Here is a 20,022-nt window from a genome sequence, read left to right as displayed (position 1 = left end):
GTTAAAAAGATTACCTTACGTCTGAAACACAGGCTTCCAGGGTAGGCAATTTTGGGGCTTAACCATGTTTCATCGAAACTTACAGCTGTGTGTCATCTGTATAGCAGAGAAAGTTGACATTGTGTTTCCGAATGACAATAATGGTCCTCAAGCGGAAGCTTGAGGAACACTGAAACTTAAAGGACAAACCATCCACAGAAACAAACTGATATCTTTCCGACAGATAAGATCTAAACCAGGCAAGAACTTTTCCGTGTAGACCAATTAGGGTTTCCAATCTCTCCAAAAGAATGTGGTGATCGATGGTGTCTAAAGCGGCACTAAGGTCTAGGAGCACGAGGACAGGAACAGAGCCTTGGTCTGATGCCATTAAAAGGCAATTAACCACCTTCACGAGTGCTATCTCAGTACTATGATGGGGTCTAAAACCAGACTGGAGAGTTTCATCTACATTATTTGTCTTCATGAAGGCAGTGAGTTGTTGAGCAGCTTTTTCAGTTTTAAGAATTTTCTGGGTCAAGGTTTGGCTTTTTTAGGAGAGTCTTTATTACTGCCACTTTTCGTGAGTTTGGTACACATCCGGAGGATAGGGAGCCATTTGCTATGCTCAACATAGGAGGACCAAGCACAGGAAGTAGCTCTTTTAGTAGTTAGTTAGAATAGGGTCCAGTAAGCAGCTGGACTGTTTTATTCTCCTCAATCAAGTTGGAAAAGTCGGCTGATCGAGCAGCAGTGAAGGCTTTTTGATATTGCACGATAGTCTTTCCAAGCTAGATGGAAGACTTCCAATTTGGTGGAGCTCCATTTCCGTTCCAATTTTCTGGAAGACTTGCTGCCACTCCAAACTGTTCCCTATACAAATTGATGGGGCACTATAACCACATAGGAATTCAATTGGTATACCATTCTCAATCACGGGTGCAACAAATCTATCAATCTTCAAAATATGTTAATGAGCCAGAAACAACAATACCAGGCACCCACTAGTGGTCAAAAGGGTTTTTGGCGCTCCAAAGATATGATACAGTACTGTATTCTGTGGGGTGGTATTACAAGACCTCTCAAAATACAGCAATACTTTGCCCCGCCCTCAACATTTTCCCCCAATGCTTTAGAATTGACAGTATGCGGCAGCAAAACGTTTCAGAGTATTTTACCGTAGACCCCAAATTACCATATTATTTACAGTTTTCCATTACAGTGTACAGTATTCTTAAGCTACTGTGCTCTGCTCGTCTGTGTCGTAGGTTCTGTGCCTGGAGAAGGAGACAAGTGCGTCGGACCAGCTCTCCTCTGTCCAGGTGAGGAAAGCCAGCATGGTCAACCCCACCGTCCCCTCCCAGAGACTCTCCGCATCGGAGTCGCCACTCCCCCCAGCCTACACCACCCCAACACCACCCATGGAGGCCTCCACCCACTCCCTCCATCGCAGGGAGGAGCGAAAGGAGGAGCCGTACGGCGGCAGCCCCATCAGGAGCACCTCTATCAGGAGCACTTCCAACCTGAGCACCACCATATCCAACTCCCAGAAACACCTGCCCCATAAGGACTCCATGGCCAGCCTGGCCTCGGACATCTCCCTGCCCTTCGCCACCCAAGAGCTGCAGCAGAGGCTCAGGCAGCTGCAGAAGTAAATCCCACACACATACTCACGTGCACACACATGCGCACACACACACGTGCACACACACACACACACACACACACACACACACACACACACACACACACACACACACACACACACTATCATGAGGTAAAGTAAAATCCCTAATCTGTGCTGTGTTGCATTTTCAGTGGGTCTGCCCCTAGTCCGTACCCCCTGGGGGAGATTCAGCTGACTGTCCGCCACAGCTCCCAGAGGAACAAGCTCATCGTGGTGGTGCACGCCTGTCGGTCAGTGGCCTCATGTATCACACTAGACTAGACAAATATACTGTATAGGCCAGGTTCTGGACACAGATTATACCTTGTCCTAGACTAAAAAGCATGCTCAGGCCTCCCGAGTGGAGCAGCGGTCTAAGGCACTGCATCGCAGTGCTTGAGGTGTCACTACAGACCCGGGTTCGATCCCAGGCTGTGTCACAACCGTGACCGGGAGTCCCATAGGGCGGTGCACAATTAGCCCAGCGTCGTCCGGGTTAGGGGAGGGTTTGGCTGGGGGGGCTTTACTTGGCTCATCGCGCTCTAGCGACTCCTTGTGTCGGGCCGGGCGCCTGCAGGCTGATTTCGGTCGTTAGTTGGACGATGTTTCCTCCGACACATTGGTGCAGCTAGCTTCTGGGTTAAGCGAACGGGTGTTATGAAGCGGGGTTTGGCGGGTCATGTTTCGGAGGAAGCATGACTCGACCTTCGCCTCTCCCGAGTGCGCTGGGGAGTTGCAGCAATGAGACAATATCGAAATTGGGGACAAATATATTTAAAAAATAATGAACGTGCTCAATGGAGATTCTCCATTGAAAGTGCCTTAGTCCAAGACTAAGCTTAATGTGTGTCCAGGAAACCGCCCCTCTGTGTTCATTTCAATTACCACAATATCAGGACATACTCTGTTCAGATTTCAATGTGCCTGAATGACCCCTGTACATTTTGCCCTCAGAAACCTCATTGCGTTCACTAAGGAGGGATCAGATCCTTTAGTTCGGGTTTACTTGCTCCCTGACAAGAGCCGGACAGGCCGGAGGAAAACCAGCACCATAAAGAAAACCCTGAACCCTGTGTATGATCAAACGTGAGTTCTGACTCGGACTTTCACTGTAGGCCACCTCCATAGAATTACATGTAGATCTTATAAGTAATAGTAATACACTGTATATGATCTCTATGGCCACCTCCTACATTATGCAACTATTTAACCATCGCAACCATTCATCACATCATGTATTATATTCATTCATCACCCAGTATCACTGCAGTAGGAAATCATCACTCAGAAATAAACAAAGGAGAATCCTAAAGCGTGTGTTTTGTTCATCTGCAGGTTTGAGTTCAGTGTGTCCATGGTGGAGCTGCACAGGAGAACTCTGGACATCGCTGTGAAGAACGGAGGGAGTATACTGTCCAAACACAGAGGACTCCTCGGGAAGGTAGTGTCTCCTCACAAAAGATAGTCTGTTCCAAATGGCACCCTATTCTAAATCAAGAGTTTACGATTAAAGCTCAAACCAAGTTTATTCACCCACTGGGTCACACAGCTGCGTAAGACAAAGACATGTTCCCGCCAGCACAAGTATATATACCCCAATTTAGGTGAATTTTCTTCCTTACACATCTGAACAGCCAATACACCTCTGTTGCTAGGCAGAACTTGAGTGATCAGTTCTTCCTCACTTCATCTGACCTGACCTTTGCTCCAAATGCCTCACTCCTCCCCAACTCACGGCTGTCCTGTTAACTTGTACCAGACTGTGGCCCTTCTCCTTCCCATAGGATCCCTGATGTCTAACAAGATCATATTCTGACCGAATGTAAACGTTCTACATTCCCCTCTCTCCCTCAGTGACATGAATAAGGATGTTTCATATTTTTTTCAAGGTTAGAAGTCAGAATCCATCACAGTGCCATACTTCAGAGCCCTATGAGCGCACTATGTTGAGAAAAGGGTGCCATTTGGGACACAACATTGTTGTACTTTAAAAATGAAGGATTTTTTATTTTTCATGATGAATTATCTGATTGTTGTTGACTTTAGCAATGCTACTGTACTTATTATAGGTGATGGTGGATTTGAGTGTTGAGGATATATCCAAGGGCTGGACACAATGGTAAGATGCTCCTTTACCCAATTTGTATTGTGAGCTCTGTGTTGTATGTGTTATCATTTGATACAAATTTGATTTGGTGAAATGAACTAGGTTGTTTGTTGTTTATTCCATGATTACATCTTTGGGTGTGAGACAATTGCTCGAAAAAATCATATGTATCTATTATGATACAAAGACGATCAAAACCAAATCAAATCAAACTTTATTTGTAACATGCCCCCGAATACAACAAGTGTAGACTTTACCGTGAAATGCTTACTTAAGGGCTTGAAAGTAAGCATTTCACGGTAAGGTCTACACTTGTTGTATTCGGCGCATGTGACAAATAAAGTTTGATTTGATTTGGATTGGATTTGTTAGTCATATTTTAGTTTCTGCCATTGCCATTTGTCGCTCCACTGGTGTTTTAACTCCTTGTTTTGTCTTGTAGGTATGATCTGACTGAAGATGGCAACCGCAAAACAGTCCAGGCATAGAGAGGTAGAGAATGACACAGGAAGACCGCACCTCCATCATCATAAACACCAATTGACATTCATAGAAACACACTCTGCTTTCATATAGTGTTATCACTTATCAAAGGGCACATAATTTTCCTTTTCTTTCTTTTTTTCCCATTGAATTTGTGTGTTGTCGACCTAAGTAGAGATACGACTTCAGGTGTACTATAATATGCTGTTCCTGCAGTATTCAACGACGTCAAAGATTCGCAAAATTGTCCTGTTAAAAGCAAAACATTTATCAGAAAATGTAGGTTAATGTGTCAAAAAAGCACATTTACTGCCTTTTCTCTAAGTTGTCAATGTTTATATACAGTGGGGAGAACAAGTATTTGATACACTGCCGATTTTTCAGGTTTTCCTACTTACAAAGCATGTAGAGGTCTGTAATTTTTATCATAGGTACACTTCAACTGTGAGAGAGGGAATCTAAAACAAAAATCCAGAAAATCACATTGTATGATTTTTAAGTAATTAATTTGCATTTTATTGCATGACATAAGTATTTGATACATCAGAAAAGCAGAACTTAATATTTGGTACAGAAACCTTTGTTTGCAATTACAGAGATCATACGTTTCCTGTAGTTCTTGACCAGGTTTGCACACACTGCAGCAGGGATTTTGGACCACTCCTCCATACAGACCTTCTCCAGATCCTTCAGGTTTCGGGGCTGTCGCTGGGCAATACGGACTTTCAGCTCCCTCCAAAGATTTTCTATTGGGTTCAGGTCTGGAGACTGGCTAGGCCACTCCAGGACCTTGAGATGCTTCTTACGGAGCCACTCCTTAGTTGCCCTGGCTGTGTGTTTCGGGTCGTTGTCATGCTGGAAGACCCAGCCACGACCCATCTTCAATGCTCTTACTGAGGGAAGAAGGTTGTTGGCCAAGATCTTGCGATATATGGCCCCATCCATCCTCCCCTCAATACGGTGCAGTCGTCCTGTCCCCTTTGCAGAAAAGCATCCCCAAAGAATGATGTTTCCACCTCCATGCTTCACGGTTGGGATGGTGTTCTTGGGGTTTTACTCATCCTTCTTCTTCCTCCAAACACGGCGAGTGGAGTTTAGACCAAAAAGCTCTATTTTTGTCTCATCAGACCACATGACCTTCTCCCATTCCTCCTCTGGATCATCCAGATGGTCATTGGCAAACTTCAGATGGGCCTGGACATGCGCTGGCTTGAGCAGGGGGACCTTGCGTGCGTGGCAGGATTTTAATCCATGACGGCGTAGTATGTTACTAATGGTTTTCTTTGAGACTGTGGTCCCAGCTCTCTTCAGGTCATTGACCAGGTCCTGCCGTGTAGTTCTGGGCTGATCCCTCACCTTCCTCATGATCATTGATGCCCCACGAGATGTAGACCTCTACATGCTTTGCAAAATCGGCAGTGTATCCAATACTTGTTCTCCCCACTGTATGTATAACTGGGCTAAAATTGACTAATTAAGATTTGCAGGGATTTCATTTTTATTTGTTACTATTGAAGGAAATGATGTTGAAATTCTATTTATTTTTTATTTTACATTGAATGGACTCCATATCTATTGATGATGTGAACGAATTCTCATCAAAGGGACAGATATGGCTCCTATGGTAGTTACATGCCATGAACATGGATGATCAGTTCATTTGTTTTATGTATTTTTGTCATGCAGTGTTATTTGGTCTTTGTTTACTTCCATGTGTTTTCTTCATGCTAATTAAAATCAATTACTAGTACAGTGATTCAAAGTCCTACCACTGAATGGACATCTAAAAAGGATGAAATTGTGGTTCAGTATATTCTTTACCGTATATTTTGAGGGATTCAGTGCAATATAGGATTATGTTGAGATGGAGGGGTATATGTCAGGGCGGGGGATATGTTCTGCTCTGGTGTATATTATATCTAAATAGAGATAAGAGTTTGATTATTGTAATACATAATTTGTAAATTAATAGAGGATAATATATTAATGGTTTCTTACACCAGACGTTATGGTCATTTTTGAGCAACATTGTGTGAAGTTTTTGTTTTTATTTGTCGAATGATGACAGAATGTGCTATAGTCTACTCCTGTACGTAAAGCCATACAGTGAATACTGTTTTTATCTTGAAACACTTCCATATTGTGCATTACAAACATCTTTAATCCTCTGTCAGTTATCTTTCCTGTGCCTTATTAACATTAAACACCTTCACATTCACAAATGTACATGAAACCTTTTAGCATCAATAGTTTTCAAGTTTGGAATAAGGATATTCATGGTTTGTTTTGAATAATAAACAGTTGTTTCTCTTTAATTAAAAAATGTATCTTGTTTTGAGGTGTTGTTGACTGCAATGACTTGACTCCCCTGTGAAAAGTTGCCTGGCTCTAAATTCATTGTTAGCCTTTGTGAGGCTGTTAGCCTACTGAATTTACAGTGCATTCGGAAAGTATTCAGAACCCTTGACTTTTTCCACATTTTGTTACATTACAGCCTTATTCTAAAATGTATTAAATTAAAGTTTTTCCTTATCAATCTACACACAATACCCCATAATGACAAAACGAAAACAGGTTTAGAATTTGTTTGAAATACCTTATTTACATAAGTAATCAGACCCTTTGCTATTAGACTCGAAATTAAGCTCAGGTGCATCCTGTTTCCATTGATCATCCTTGAGATGTTTATACACCTTGATTGGAGTCCACCTGTGGTAAATTCAATTGATTGGACAGAATTTGGAAAGGCACACACCTGTCTATGTAAGGTCCCACAGCTGACAGAGCATGTCAGAGCAAAAACCAAGCCATGAGGTCAAAGGAATTGTCTATAGAGCGCCGAGACAGGATTGTGTAGAGGCACAGATCTGGGGAAGGGTACCAAAAAATGTCTGCAGCATTGAAGGTCCCCAAGAACACCGTGGACTCCATCATTCTTAAATGGAAGAAGTTTGAAACCACCAAGACTCTTCCTAGAGCTGGCCGCCCGGCCAAACTGAGCAATCGGGGAGAAGGGCCTTGGTCAGGGAGGTGACCAATAACCCGATGGTCACTCTGACAGAGCTCCAGGGTTCCTCTGTGGAGATGGGAAAACCTTCCAGAAGGACAACCATCTCTGCAGCACTCCACCAATCAGGCCTTTATGGTAAAGTGGCCAGACAGAAGCCACTCCTCAGTAAAAGGCACATGACAGCCCGCTTGGAGTTTGCCAAAAGGCACCTAAAGGACCCTCAGACCATGAAAAACAAGATTCTATGGTCTGCTGAAGCCAAGGTTGAACTCTTTGGCCTGAATGCCAAGCGTCACGTCTGGAGGAAATCTGGCACCATCCCTACGGTGAAGCATGGTGGTGGCAGCATCATGCTGTTGGGATGCAGCTGTTTACTGCTGCTCTTTAATTATTTGTTACTTTTATTTCTTTTATTTTTTGAGGTATTTTTCTTAACTGCATTGTTGGTTAAGGGCTTGTAAGTAAGCATTTCACTGTAAGGTCTACAGCTGTTGTATTTGGTGTATGTGACAAATACAATTTGATTTGACTTCAGGCTGTAATTGCTGCCAAAGGTGCTTCAACAAAGTACTTAGTAGGGTCTGAATACTTATGTAAATGTTATATTGACATTTTTTTATGTTTAGAAATGTACAAACATTATGGGGTATTGGGTGTAGATTGATGAGGGAAAAAACTATTTAATACATTTTATAATAAGGCTGTAATGTAATAAAATGTGGAAAAAGTGAAGGGGTCTGAATAATTTCCGAGTGCACTGTAGGTGCTCGTCCTTGTTTTGCTGAACGTAAGAGCCATCTAGTGGTTCAGGCACAACTTTAGTTGATATTTTAATTCCTGATTATTTACTTTCCAGTTACTTTACATTAATAGCGTTTAAAATTAACTGATACACATTTGAGAGACACATACGATGTGTGCGTTTACAGATTACTTTAAGTTAAAACCACATTTTTAAGAAACTACAATTACACCCAACATGTGAAGGGAAAACATGTATTTACAATTTACTGCCAATAGCATAAGTGGCTTGCTCTACAAAATGCTGCAAAAATAAATTACAGTAGATTGCGTGCGTGCAAAAAAACGTAATGACGTTGAACAGACGTGGCTCTGGATCTTAAATCTAAATTTGCGCGGGGAAGCTTTTGGGTGAGTCTGTGGCTAGCTAAATCATAATAAGTAATCGTTTATGATTTATAAGAATAACGACACAAAACATTGATATGTATTTAACATTAAATTCGCTTAGTGGTATATGATGTTCTGATGAACTTTAGGTCATATTTCGGTCTATAAATCGGAAACACGAATCTAGCTAGCTAACTTGGCTATGTTATTGTTGCTCATGATGTCATGACATGTTGCTTTTATCCCAATCATTCAGAGTTTTGACTGCTTATTTCACGGCACTGGCTAAACGAAATGTCTAAGCGAGAGGCATTTTTAAACTCGGTCTGCAAAGACAATGTGGGGGAATTTCTGAATTTCACTAAACTCCATGTAAGTAATTTTACACGTAGCTAACGTTAGCTAGTTTGTGCTGTCAGTTTTATAGCAGGGGTGTATTCATTAAGAATTTTATTTTACTCCAAACGGAAAACTTTTTGCAATGGAAACGAGAGTTTCTTTTGGACAAATTCAGTTGGGTCCCTTTCGTTCCATTTGCACTGTTTGCTTCTCTGGTTCTGAAATTGTAAACGGATTCCTTTAAAGATGTAATGAATACACCCATTGTTAGCATTTAGCAAGTCAATTATGCTCCACCAAGTGAGCTAACTGTTTACTTACATTTCTGACGAGTGACATGAGCTAGCTATATAACTACATTTAGATGGTATAGCTAAAACCAATGTCATTTGTCAATCTTCAAAAATATATCATATAGGACCAATATCATGAATCTTAAAATGAGTATTTTCTACAACACTGATTTGTTATGTTTGTGTATATCTGAGAGCCTTGCCTCTGACCCCATATTGTTGGTTGAAATGTTACCGCAGAAGGACACGACTGAGCCCTTTGACTTGGAAGAGGTCCTGCAGGAGTTGCCAAAGGTCCAGAGAGAGGCACTGTGGGCCAGACTAGTCACACTGCTTTGTGACCAGCTGGCGGCCTTCCCACAAGAGCACTGGGATGCTGGCATAGAGGAGGACAATGACATGGAGATAGAGGTGTCCCCAGACCTGGTGAGTACTTGTTAATTATGTCACTTAAAGTTTATACAATACTAGTATCGTGGCAAGGAAACAAAGCATGAAGCGGGTTTAATTTGAGTGATACAGTCCTAATGTTGGAAAGGAACCACATTATGTTGTCAGTCAGAGTAGCATTTGTTTATTTTACATGCTATATCACACAATATTTTACTTAAAGCAGGTTCAACCAAAGAGCTTAGTCTGCCTCTGAGTTTATTTTTTTTTGCCATGGAAAATTGGGTATCATAGTATTGTGATACTGGTATAGTGACAACTCTACATCCTGGCCATTCTTGCTCTTCTATATTGTTCCAAACTGGACATGACAAGAGAAATTGTTTTATTCTTGCTCTGACTTCATCGCCTTCATCTAATGTAAGTGTTGTCTACTATTCCTTGGTTGAGAGGTGTTAATCTTTACCGTTCTTGTTCAGACGCACACCATATCTGTTTTTGAGGGAGTGACTCTCGTGGTCACTGCTTCGGTTGAAGTCATTGAGGATGGTGACGCTTACAACTCTCTCTTAGAGTGCGCCAACATATTAAATGGTGAGTGCCTTAGTTTTATTGAATATTAACCCTGTATCCTCGGTTTTATTAAACTTCTGTAGTGCTTTTCATAGCCAGTTTTTTTTTAAACTCAACTCCCCTGTCTCTCTGTCGAACAACTCCAGGTGTCTTGCCCTACCTTCCTGCCTCTGAGATGCCTCTGCGGCAGGCTGTCCACGGTCTGTGTGAGGCCTGGTGGAAGAAAGGCCTCCTGGGGAAAGAAGAGCTGGGCCGCACAGCCTTCCTCGTATGCTTGGAGAAGACTCTCATACTGAAGAAACCAGTACGTACCCTTTAGCACCAACATGGACTGTCGTTGCTTTTCAATTTGACTCTCTGTCAGTCTTGCTTTCTCTAGCAGGCTTTATAGGATTGCTTAAAAATATATATCACAGTTATTTTGGTGGAAAATACAGAATGATAGGTTTCATGTTTCCTTCATTTTTTTTGCTTGCTTTTTATTTTGTTCGCCCCATATCTGATTGGCTTTCCTCCTCTGTGTTTTGTCAAGCCCCCTATATCCCTAATCATCTCCATCAGGAGTCAAAAAGTGAATGACTGGTCTCATTAAATCTGTTTTATGTCCACTCCGTGGTCTTGACAACAGACGAGCGCTTTCTAATCACCTGGTCCTCTCATTCAGTGCTCATCTGAAGAATTTGATTTGAGAGTATGTACTTTATTTTATTTCTATGTCAGAATTGAAGTCTTCAACTCTAGTGTATCTGAGAGAGGTGGATATTTTCAGTGGAGTGGTATACGATTATGGTCTGTGTGATCCTCTTTTTCTGCCCTAGTGAGATGGATCCGCTCTTGTCGCAGGCAGATTCTGGGGGGGGTTTCACGAAAATAGTGAATTTTGCGCCCCATTTGATATTTTGTCTAAATTGGGCACGAATATTGCATTTTTTTTATGAACTTCCCTTTAATATACAGCACATGGAGAATTCACTACGTTTGAATTTTATATGAATAACGACTTTCTAAAGTGACCAAAATTCTGCATTTTGCCATTTCCCTCCATGCACTCTCTGTGACTTCTAGGAAGTTTTTAACTCTCAACCCCAAAATTTCACCATCATTGTAAAGCCCTAGTTATTTTGTTGCTTTGACAGTCATTTCTGAAGATGATCATTTATTTCATGTGATTAGTGATTCATTTACGTCTGTCCCTCATTTTAAGGTCAACCCTGTTTACGTGAACTGAACTCTCATTTTAATATGGTGAAACTATTCCTTAGATTTTTTTTTTTTAAAGAAACATTGAGCGTCTAATAGTCAAATCATAGTGTAAAAATAGGTGAGCTGGTTCTACTCTTTTTGTCCGTTTTGTGGTTGGTAACTGAGTTGGTCAAGCATAACTCGTCAACCCTGTTACCCATACATTTCTAGCCTGTCTATCAATTTTTGAACAACTTATCTTGTTGTGACGCATTTAATTGCCACTTCTCAAAAGGCACCGACTTGGTGGAACGAACCATCTGCATGTTGGGCTGTTCTCCAAAGTGTCTCTGAGTATCTGGGGTAATAATTCTCTCTGTATTAACCGTTTGTATAATCTTGGCACATTTTGTCTTGTGGCGTCGACCAGTTTTGTATATGGGTTGCTGAATGTCGTCACTGCGTTGTCTGTGTTCTCAGGTGACTGAGATCCGAAGGCTGTGGGGTTTCCATGAGGTGCTGCTGACTGTGGATTTTTCATCGGAGGACAGCAAGGAGCTGATCGATCTGCTGCTACAGTGCTTCCTCAGTGTCAATCACATCAGAAACGAAGATGTAAGTTTGTGTGTCAGAACTGGGTTTCAAATATGTAAGAAATGTATTCAATACTTTATCTGGGCCTGTTTGAGCTTGCCTGGCTTAATATAACAAAAGAAAAGACTGCAAACCCTGCCCATCTGGTACACCAGACAGACTCAAGCAAACGCTCTGTTTTTCAATCGATTTTGGAAGTATTTGAAACCCAGGTCGTGTGTGTGTGTCCTACAGTATCATGCTCACATTGTTGTTCTGACAACATTACTTTCTTGGGCAGGGAAAGCGTCTGATGGTGTTCCTCTTTAGCTGGAATGTCACCTTCATCCGGATGATCCATGGAACCATCAAAAACCAGCTGCCTTACTTTGCAAAGTAAGTGTTTGCATTTCTAGTTTGGCCTTGTTAGAATGTCAGCCAGATTGGGAGGTTCAAGGTTCCATTCCGAGTCATACCAAAGACTTACAAAATGGGACCCGATGCCTCTGCTTGGCACTCCGCATGCAGGGTTCCCGCAGCATGTGATTTTATTTGGCCTTCCAAGTTTTCTGAGCAAAAACATTTATAGTTATTTTTATTTTTTGGGTTGGACATTAAGGACTGTAAAATTACCAGGATATCAGCTAAAAGTGATTTAAATTTAGGAAATCTGTCCCCAAGTATTCCCACACACAAATATAGAGGCATATTTGTATGTATCCCAATGTAATCAAGGTTTGAAATGATTCTGTTTTTGTCAAATAGTGTTTCTGTTTGGGCTTCTTGCGGTCACTTTACAGAGTACAAATAATATATAGCTTTGTTCGGCCCGCGGCTGAATGTAATTGGGGACCCCTGATTTGGAGTGGGGCCCTGTCGCGGACTAGCGTCCTGTCCAGGGGGTGTAGTTGCACCTCCCGCTGCAGAAACAGGAGATGGTCCGTTGTGGCTCGGTCAAGGCTTACTTATTCTAAGGTAGCTTGTCAGGAGGCAGTGGTTTTCTACCATTCAATTCATGATGATATACCTGTTATTTTTTATTTTAAAAACTTTTTCCCCAGTTCCCTCACTGACCACATAGCTGAGATCTACTACCGGGCCTGGAAGAAGGCCTCTGGGTTCTGTCTGGAGCAGATAGAGAGCACCTGCATCCAGGACTTCATGCAGCACGCTGTGCTCCTCCACAGGTCTTCACCCGTCCATGCCAAAGTCAGACAGGTGGGCGTGCACATTTGACTTTGTGTACATCCCAAATGGCACCCTATTCCCTATATAGTGCGCAACTTTTGACCAGGCCCCATACTAGTGTACCCATAGGGCTCTGGTCAAAATGAGTGCACTATATAGGGAATAGGGTGCCACTTGGGACGTGGACAGGGTAATACTTCAACAGCACACATTATTTGTATTTTTGTTTTCTTCTCTTCTTTCATATCAAGACTGCTAAGGCTTTAGCATAATAATATATGCCATTTAGCAGACGCTTTTATCCAAAGCAACTTAGTCATGCGTGCATACATTTTATATTTATTTATTTATTTTGACATATGGGAGGTCTGGGGAATTGAACCCACTATCCTGGTGTTGCAATACCCATGCTCTACCAACTGAGCTACAAAGGACCAGATCATATCAGCAAAACTCTGGCTGGCTTGCTTTTCCACAAAGTTGACATATTCTTTGCAATTGTTGACGTGTGTTTTATGTGTGTGACTGAACTCTCCCTTCTCTCTAGATACTGAGCTACTTTCACAAACTCAAGGGCCGCCACGGGTTGGATGAGATGCTCTACAGACTCTACAAGCCCATTCTCTGGAGAGCGCTAAGTGTACTGTCAAAGTTTCCTTCACACACATACTCTCTTTATTTCTGGATAGTGTGTGTGTGTGTGTGTGTGTGTCCCCTTAGTTGAACTAAAGAAGGAATCGTCTCGCTATCATTGTAGGCTGCCAACTCTGAGGTCCGGGCCAATGCCACTCTGCTATTCACAGAGGCCTTCCCTATCCACGACCCCAGCCAGAGCAGTGAGAAGATGGACGAGACCATCCAGAAACAACTGGACACGCTGGTCGTAAGTCTGAATTTCCAAGTGGTCGTTTTAATGTATTTGAAACCCCCCTCCCCAAAAAATGCCACAAGTTGAGCGAGTACGACAATTTGGTATTGCAAAAAAATTCCCAAATCAGCATAGATTGTTTCTATGTGTAGATTAAAGGGTCAAATAGTTCAAGTGTAGTGAGCCTATTTTATCAGTGTCTTCTTGTTTATTCCTTGCGTCTCATAAATCTCCTGAAGCTCTCTCCCGTTTGTTCCTGCGTGTCTGTTTGTAATATGTCAGAACCTGCTGGAGGACCCTCAGCCCCTGGTGCGCTCCACAGCCACCCTGGGGGTCTGTAAGATCCTGGCCAAGTGCTGGGAGGTCATCCCCCCCACCGTCATCACCGACTTCCTCAAGAAGCTGGTGGTAGAGCTGGCCAATGATACCAGCTCCCCTGATGTCCGCTGCTCCGTCTTCAAGGTGGGTGACCCCAGTATTGAATACTATAGAACACTATATAATAGAACATGACTGGCTCATAAGGCTCTAGTCAAAAGCAGTGCACTATATAGGGAATAGGGTGCCATTTGGGATGCAGACCTACAGTGCATACGGGAAAGTATTCCGACCCCTTCACTTTTTCCACATTTTGATACGTTAGAGCCTTATTCTAAAATGGATTAAATAAAATAAAAATAAGGCACATGACAGCCCGCTTGGAATTTGCCAAAAAGCACCTAAAGGACTCTCAGACCATGAGAAACAAGATTCTCTGGTCTGATGAAATCAAGATTGAACTCTTTGGCCTGAATGCCAAGCGTCACGTCTGGTGGAAACCAGGCACTGCTCATCTCCTAGCCAATACCATCCCTACGGTGAAGCATGGTAGTGGCAGCATCATGCTGTGAGGATGTTTTTCAGCGGCAGGGACTGGGAGCCTAGTCAGAATCGAGGGAAAGATGAACGGAGCAAAGTACAGAGATCCTTGATGAAAACCTGCTCAGGACCTCAGACTGGGGCTAAGGTTCACCTTCCAACAGGACAACGATCCTAAGCACACAGCCAAGACAACGCAGGAGTGGCTTCGGGACAAGTCTCTGAATGTCTCTGAAGTCCGGGCCCAGCCAGAGCCCAGACTTGAACCCAATCAAACATCTCTGGAGAGACCTGAAAATAGCTGTGCAGCAACACTTCCCATCCAACCTGACAGAGGATCTGCAGAGAAGAATGGGATAAACTCCCCAAATACAGGTGTGCCAAGCTTGTGGTGTCATACCCAAGAAGACTTGAGGCTGTAATCGCTACCAACAAAGTACTGAGTGTAGGGTCTGAATACTTATGTAAATTTGATATTTCAGTTTTTATTTGCAAAAATGTCTAAACCAGTTTTTGATTTGTCATTATGGGGAATGTGTGTATATTGAGGGGAGAAAAACAATTTTATCTATTTTAGAATAAGGCTGTAACGTAACAAAGTGGAAAAAGTTAAGGGGTTTGAATACTTTCCGAATGCACTGTGCAACGGTGAACTCTGACCCCCCCCCCCCCCCCCCCCCCCACTAGATCACCACCAGTCATTGTTAAATCTTCTCTCCAGTGTTTGACCATCGTACTGGACAATGGCTACAGCCACCCATTGCTTGAGCAGCTTCTGCCAGCTCTGAAGAACAGCCTCCATGACACCTCGGAGAAAGTACGCGTGGCCTTCCTTGACATGCTGCTAAAGATTAAAGCAGTGCGGGCCGCCAAGGTAAGACACAACTCGTGTTTGTTTTTATTGTACAGGCATGTATAGGTACATATTCTGTATGAACATCTTTAGCAACGCACATGCCCCGCCCATCTGAGGGATCTGTCTTTTTCAGCCATCTATTTCCTGTGTTTTGAGGGGTGCAGAATCCACTTGTCACTTAAATCTTGCTGGATGGATTGCTTTCATTTTACTTCTGACTCTCTTTTTATCTTGTAAATGTTTGTAATGACCTGTCAAACACACCTCGGTAATGGGGGAGATGGGCACATTGGGATACAATGGTTTTCAATTGAATCTATAAGAATGCTAAAGCTTAATCCGGGATTTAACACACTGTCTTGACACTTGCATCACAAGAAAGAGGAGAAAGATCACCTTTTTTTTTAATGATAGGTGGGCATGTTTTGTGGAACTGAAAGAAAGTCATTTAATACAGTTGAAATGTTTACCAATTTAGATGCGTTGAAATGAAAGAAACTCACCAAAATGAGCACCTGGATGATGGGGATATTGTGTCTGACCTTGCAAACGATGTAAAGTATGTTAAGTGTAATCTAGAACCAAGTGTGTTGATTTGTATTTCTGCAATTGACACACTTGTTGAATTATGCGAGAAAACGTGATAACAGTAACTAATGAGGCATAGACCACGCAGATGAGTGCAGGTAGGATAGACAATGTTTTGTTGGTTGTAGCCCTGTTCTTCCCCTTTATGTTAATTGTTTCATGTCTGCAAATATACACGGTGTGTTTATGCAAATGCTCAACATACATTTATTTTAACACTAAATATTTGTTAAAAAAAATACCTGCTACAATAAGAATGTACACTGAATGTATAAAACATTAGGAACACCTTCCTAATATTGACTTGTGCCCCCTTTTGCCCTCAGCACAGATTCAATTCGTTGGGGCATGAGTTCTACAAGGGGTTGAAAGCGTTCCACAGGGATGCTGGCCCATGTTTGACTCCAATGCAGCTGTGTCAACTTGGCTGGATGTCCTTTGGGTGGTGGTCCATTCTTAATACACATGGGAAACTGTTCAGTGTGAAAAACCCCAGCAGCGTTGCAGTTCTTGACACAAACCGGTGCGCCTGGCACCTACTACCATACCCTGTTAAAAGGCATTATATTTTCTCTTGCCCGTTCAACCTCTGAATGGCACACATACATAATCCATGTCTCAGTTGTCTCAAGGCTTAAAAATCCTTCTTTAACCTCCCCTTCATCTACATTGATTGAAGTGACATCAATAAGGGATAATAGCTTTCATCTGTCATGGAAAGAGCAGGTGTTCCTAATGTTTTCTGCACTCAGTGTATATATGAGTGTATTCTTAGAAAAACAAAGTGACATTTGACAATAAATTGAATACCTGAATTGCCACAATAAATTCCTCAATGCCATTCATTATTTGTCTGTGCCTGAAATGTTTTATGTCCAACTTTCGCATTTATTAGACTTGTTTGAAACCTTTTAACAATTTTGATGGCCATTGATATCTTCATTGTCATTTTGTTTGTGAAGGCCATAAACTTTTTTCATACCGCCACTACCTCTAATACTGCCAGACATTTACTTGTGATGCTCACCCTGCCGTACACCCCCTCTTTCATCTGGCCAGTTCTGGAAAGTGTCCTCCATGGAACACCTGCTAGCCCGTCTGGCTGTCGACTCGCAGCCCGTCTCCAAGCGCATCGTCAACCTCCTCTTCAATTCCTTCTTCCCCGTCAACCAATCAGAGGAGGTGTGGTGTGAGCGCTGTGTCACTCTGATTCAGATGAACCCCAAGGCAGCCAGGAAGTTCTACCAGTACTCGCACATCTACACTGCCCCCACTAACATAGGTGAGTTTGTCCCACGTATACATGTCGTCCACCAACATACAGTAGGTGAGTTTGGCCTGCAGCTATGTAGCGCCTGTCAGCATTTGTGGGATTTAAAGCCTTCATTGATCCTTGGAAGTTTACTGTTGTTGAAGTCATAGGTCTTTATTCCCCTGTAGATTATTATATATTTTTTAATACATATCTAGCTTGTAGATGTTGTGAGTCATTTGAAGTTGTTAAAAATCCCCACTGTTTACTGTACCTCTTGTGTCCCAGTCAAGCTGATGCTGACAATCCGCCGGTGTTTGAATGCCTGCATCCAGACTGAAGACCCGAACAAGACAAACCCGATCAACAAGGAGAACGCTAGTGTAAGACTGATTGTGGTGTTGAATTTTGGATCACTTACAAGACTAAGGCGATTCTTGTTTGTCAGTGGAATGCATGTACTATGATGAAAAATGTTTATCATTCAAAATGCAATCTGGGAATAGTACCTCCCACCCCTTCTTGAAGAAAATAAATTAACTTCTAAATGCCTCATGAGTTAAACTGTCGTACCCCATCAAAACCCCAAATACAATCTTGTTTTACTCCATTGTAAGCACTGTCTAGCTTCAAAACATGGTTAAAACGATCATTTTGATCTTATGGAGGGTCAGTCTTTGAATTTAAGAGTGCTTACATGTCTCCAGTGTAGAAAGCCAGTATGAGGGTCTGCGCTAAGGCTAGAATGATTGGTGACCGGTGCGTGAGAGAATAAATATCTGTATAGAGTTCATTAGGAACTCGCACTCAAACCATAAAAAGGGAGAAAAAAAACAACAAGGCTGGTATGCAAAAGTATAAATCATTTAATACCAAGCTCGGGGGGGGAAAAGTGCAACAACAAAAAAGGTTGACTTTGTATTCTTTCAACCATGGTATTAAAAAGCATATTTTTTTCGTCTCGGCCTCTTTGGTGTTTCCTATTTATGGTTTGAGTGCGGGTACGTACTGAACTCTACATACCATCACTCATCTGCCTACCACCACAAGTTGCTGAGTGACAGTTTTTAGTTGATTTTCAAATCTCAGGTTCTTGAGGATGTCCTTTCGGTCAAGGACACGGCGTCCATGGCCAGTCTGCTGGAGGTGGTAGTGATCCTGTGGAGGAGCATCCGGAAGGCCCTGGAGCTCAACAAGGACGCCCTCCAGTACACCACTGCCAAGTTTGGCTCCGTCGTGCCCAAATATTTCAACGTCTTCCAGGTATGAGGTGGACTGGAGGTTGCGTCCCAATAGTCTCTCCTTTCTCCCAAACTGCGCACTGCTTCACTTCCATTCATGGCATTGAAAGGAAATGACTGGTATATTGAAACTCCCTCTAGCCCATGCCTACACCAATCCAATGTTTTTAAATGTGTGGGGAGTAGTGAGAGTGCACACTTCAGGAAGAAGCGAGATTATTGGGACGCACCCTAGATATCCTCCACATCTTTTAAGGTGTCCTCACTTTTCTCTCTTTCAGGAGGAGCGTTGCACAGTTCCCCTCATCCAACTGGCCTCCCTACTGCCCCCAGCTTCCGTCCCCACTTTCAGGTCAGTTGGGGTCCTGCTAACTTGTCTCCACTTCAGACTCTCTCACTCAATCACTTACTCACGCGCACGCGTTAACACTGCCCCCTGCTGGTCCCTGTGTTCCAGCTGTGGGGTGCTGTCCAGGCTGAAGAGGCTAGAGGCGGGGGCCAAGGTGTCCCAGTACAGTCAGATCATCGAGTGTCTGTGTAGCTGGGGCCAGGCCGCACACGTCCTGGAGCTTATCACCGACTGGCTCACTGAGGCCTTACCCACCGCCGCGGTAAGTAACACACCGAGGTTGCGTCCCAAATGGCACCCAATTCTCTCTATATTGCACAAATTTTGATCAAGGTTCATATGTTCCCTGGTCAAAGTTGTGCACTATATAGGGAATTGGGTGCTATTTGGGACACCGACACAGATACATTGTTATGCCTTAGTGGCTTCTTGGGATATTTATATCCTTCCAGGATACCCGGGCCAGGTCGATTAGAAAGGCCTGCTCGCAGCAGTGATTTAGGGAGCGTTTGACAGTGATGAGGGGTGGTCGTTTGACCGCGGACCCATAGCGGATACAGGCAATGAGGCAGTGTTCACTGAGATCCTGACTGAAAACAGCGGAGGTGTATTTGGAGGGCAAGTTGGTCAGGATAATGTCTATGAGGGTGCCCATGTTTACGGATTTAGGGTTGTACCTGGTGGGTTCCTTGAGGATTTGTGTGAGATTGAGGGCATCTATCTAAGATTGTAGGACTGCAGGGGTGTTAAGCATAACAGAATGAACTCTGAAGCTAGATGGGGGGCGATCAATTCACAAATGGTGTCTGGGGCACAGCCTTATTATACAAGAGACACAAAATTCAGATTTTACAGCACAACTGCAGTCATATTTTAAGTGTGAAACTAAACAATAACTCAATAATCCATGCCTTCTGGGAGTGCTATAAAGCCCAGAAGTTATGGGCAGAGTTAGAAAGCTGGCTGTCAGAAGTTTTATAATGTAAATTTACTTTTTAATCTGTCTAGCTGCATATTTCAAGACATGAGGGTGCAGTGAGATACCCAATGGGTTGGACAATTTTCTTTTCGTTTCTTACACTGAACAAAACTAAAC

General features: G+C 42.8%; 2 protein-coding genes across 2 annotated transcripts in view; both read left to right on the top strand.

Moving 5' to 3' along the window:
- esyt2b (extended synaptotagmin-like protein 2b) overlaps positions 1-4,637 on the top strand; it is a 48,988-nt gene extending 44,351 nt beyond the window's left edge. Inside the window, exons 15-20 of the mRNA XM_038997265.1 lie at positions 1,248-1,630; positions 1,798-1,896; positions 2,600-2,731; positions 2,981-3,086; positions 3,715-3,764; positions 4,195-4,637. Coding sequence (XP_038853193.1) covers positions 1,248-1,630; positions 1,798-1,896; positions 2,600-2,731; positions 2,981-3,086; positions 3,715-3,764; positions 4,195-4,240 — 816 coding nt within the window. The 3' untranslated portion in view covers positions 4,241-4,637. The remainder of the gene's footprint in view (positions 1-1,247; positions 1,631-1,797; positions 1,897-2,599; positions 2,732-2,980; positions 3,087-3,714; positions 3,765-4,194) is intronic.
- A 3,714-nt stretch (positions 4,638-8,351) lies between these two features.
- ncapg2 (non-SMC condensin II complex, subunit G2) overlaps positions 8,352-20,022 on the top strand; it is a 32,599-nt gene continuing 20,928 nt past the window's right edge. The window contains exons 1-17 of the mRNA XM_038997903.1: positions 8,352-8,397; positions 8,633-8,748; positions 9,249-9,434; positions 9,878-9,992; positions 10,118-10,275; positions 11,634-11,768; positions 12,028-12,122; positions 12,788-12,944; positions 13,462-13,554; positions 13,672-13,797; positions 14,065-14,244; positions 15,362-15,514; positions 17,144-17,366; positions 17,625-17,719; positions 18,426-18,599; positions 18,859-18,929; positions 19,035-19,188. Coding sequence (XP_038853831.1) covers positions 8,671-8,748; positions 9,249-9,434; positions 9,878-9,992; positions 10,118-10,275; positions 11,634-11,768; positions 12,028-12,122; positions 12,788-12,944; positions 13,462-13,554; positions 13,672-13,797; positions 14,065-14,244; positions 15,362-15,514; positions 17,144-17,366; positions 17,625-17,719; positions 18,426-18,599; positions 18,859-18,929; positions 19,035-19,188 — 2,193 coding nt within the window. The 5' untranslated portion in view covers positions 8,352-8,397; positions 8,633-8,670. The remainder of the gene's footprint in view (positions 8,398-8,632; positions 8,749-9,248; positions 9,435-9,877; positions 9,993-10,117; positions 10,276-11,633; positions 11,769-12,027; positions 12,123-12,787; positions 12,945-13,461; positions 13,555-13,671; positions 13,798-14,064; positions 14,245-15,361; positions 15,515-17,143; positions 17,367-17,624; positions 17,720-18,425; positions 18,600-18,858; positions 18,930-19,034; positions 19,189-20,022) is intronic.

The sequence above is a fragment of the Salvelinus namaycush genome, chromosome 7, assembly GCF_016432855.1.
Source record: "Salvelinus namaycush isolate Seneca chromosome 7, SaNama_1.0, whole genome shotgun sequence".
NCBI lineage: Eukaryota > Metazoa > Chordata > Actinopteri > Salmoniformes > Salmonidae > Salvelinus > Salvelinus namaycush.
Note: the sequence above shows the minus strand (reverse complement) of the source record. Positions and strands in the feature narration are given on the sequence as shown.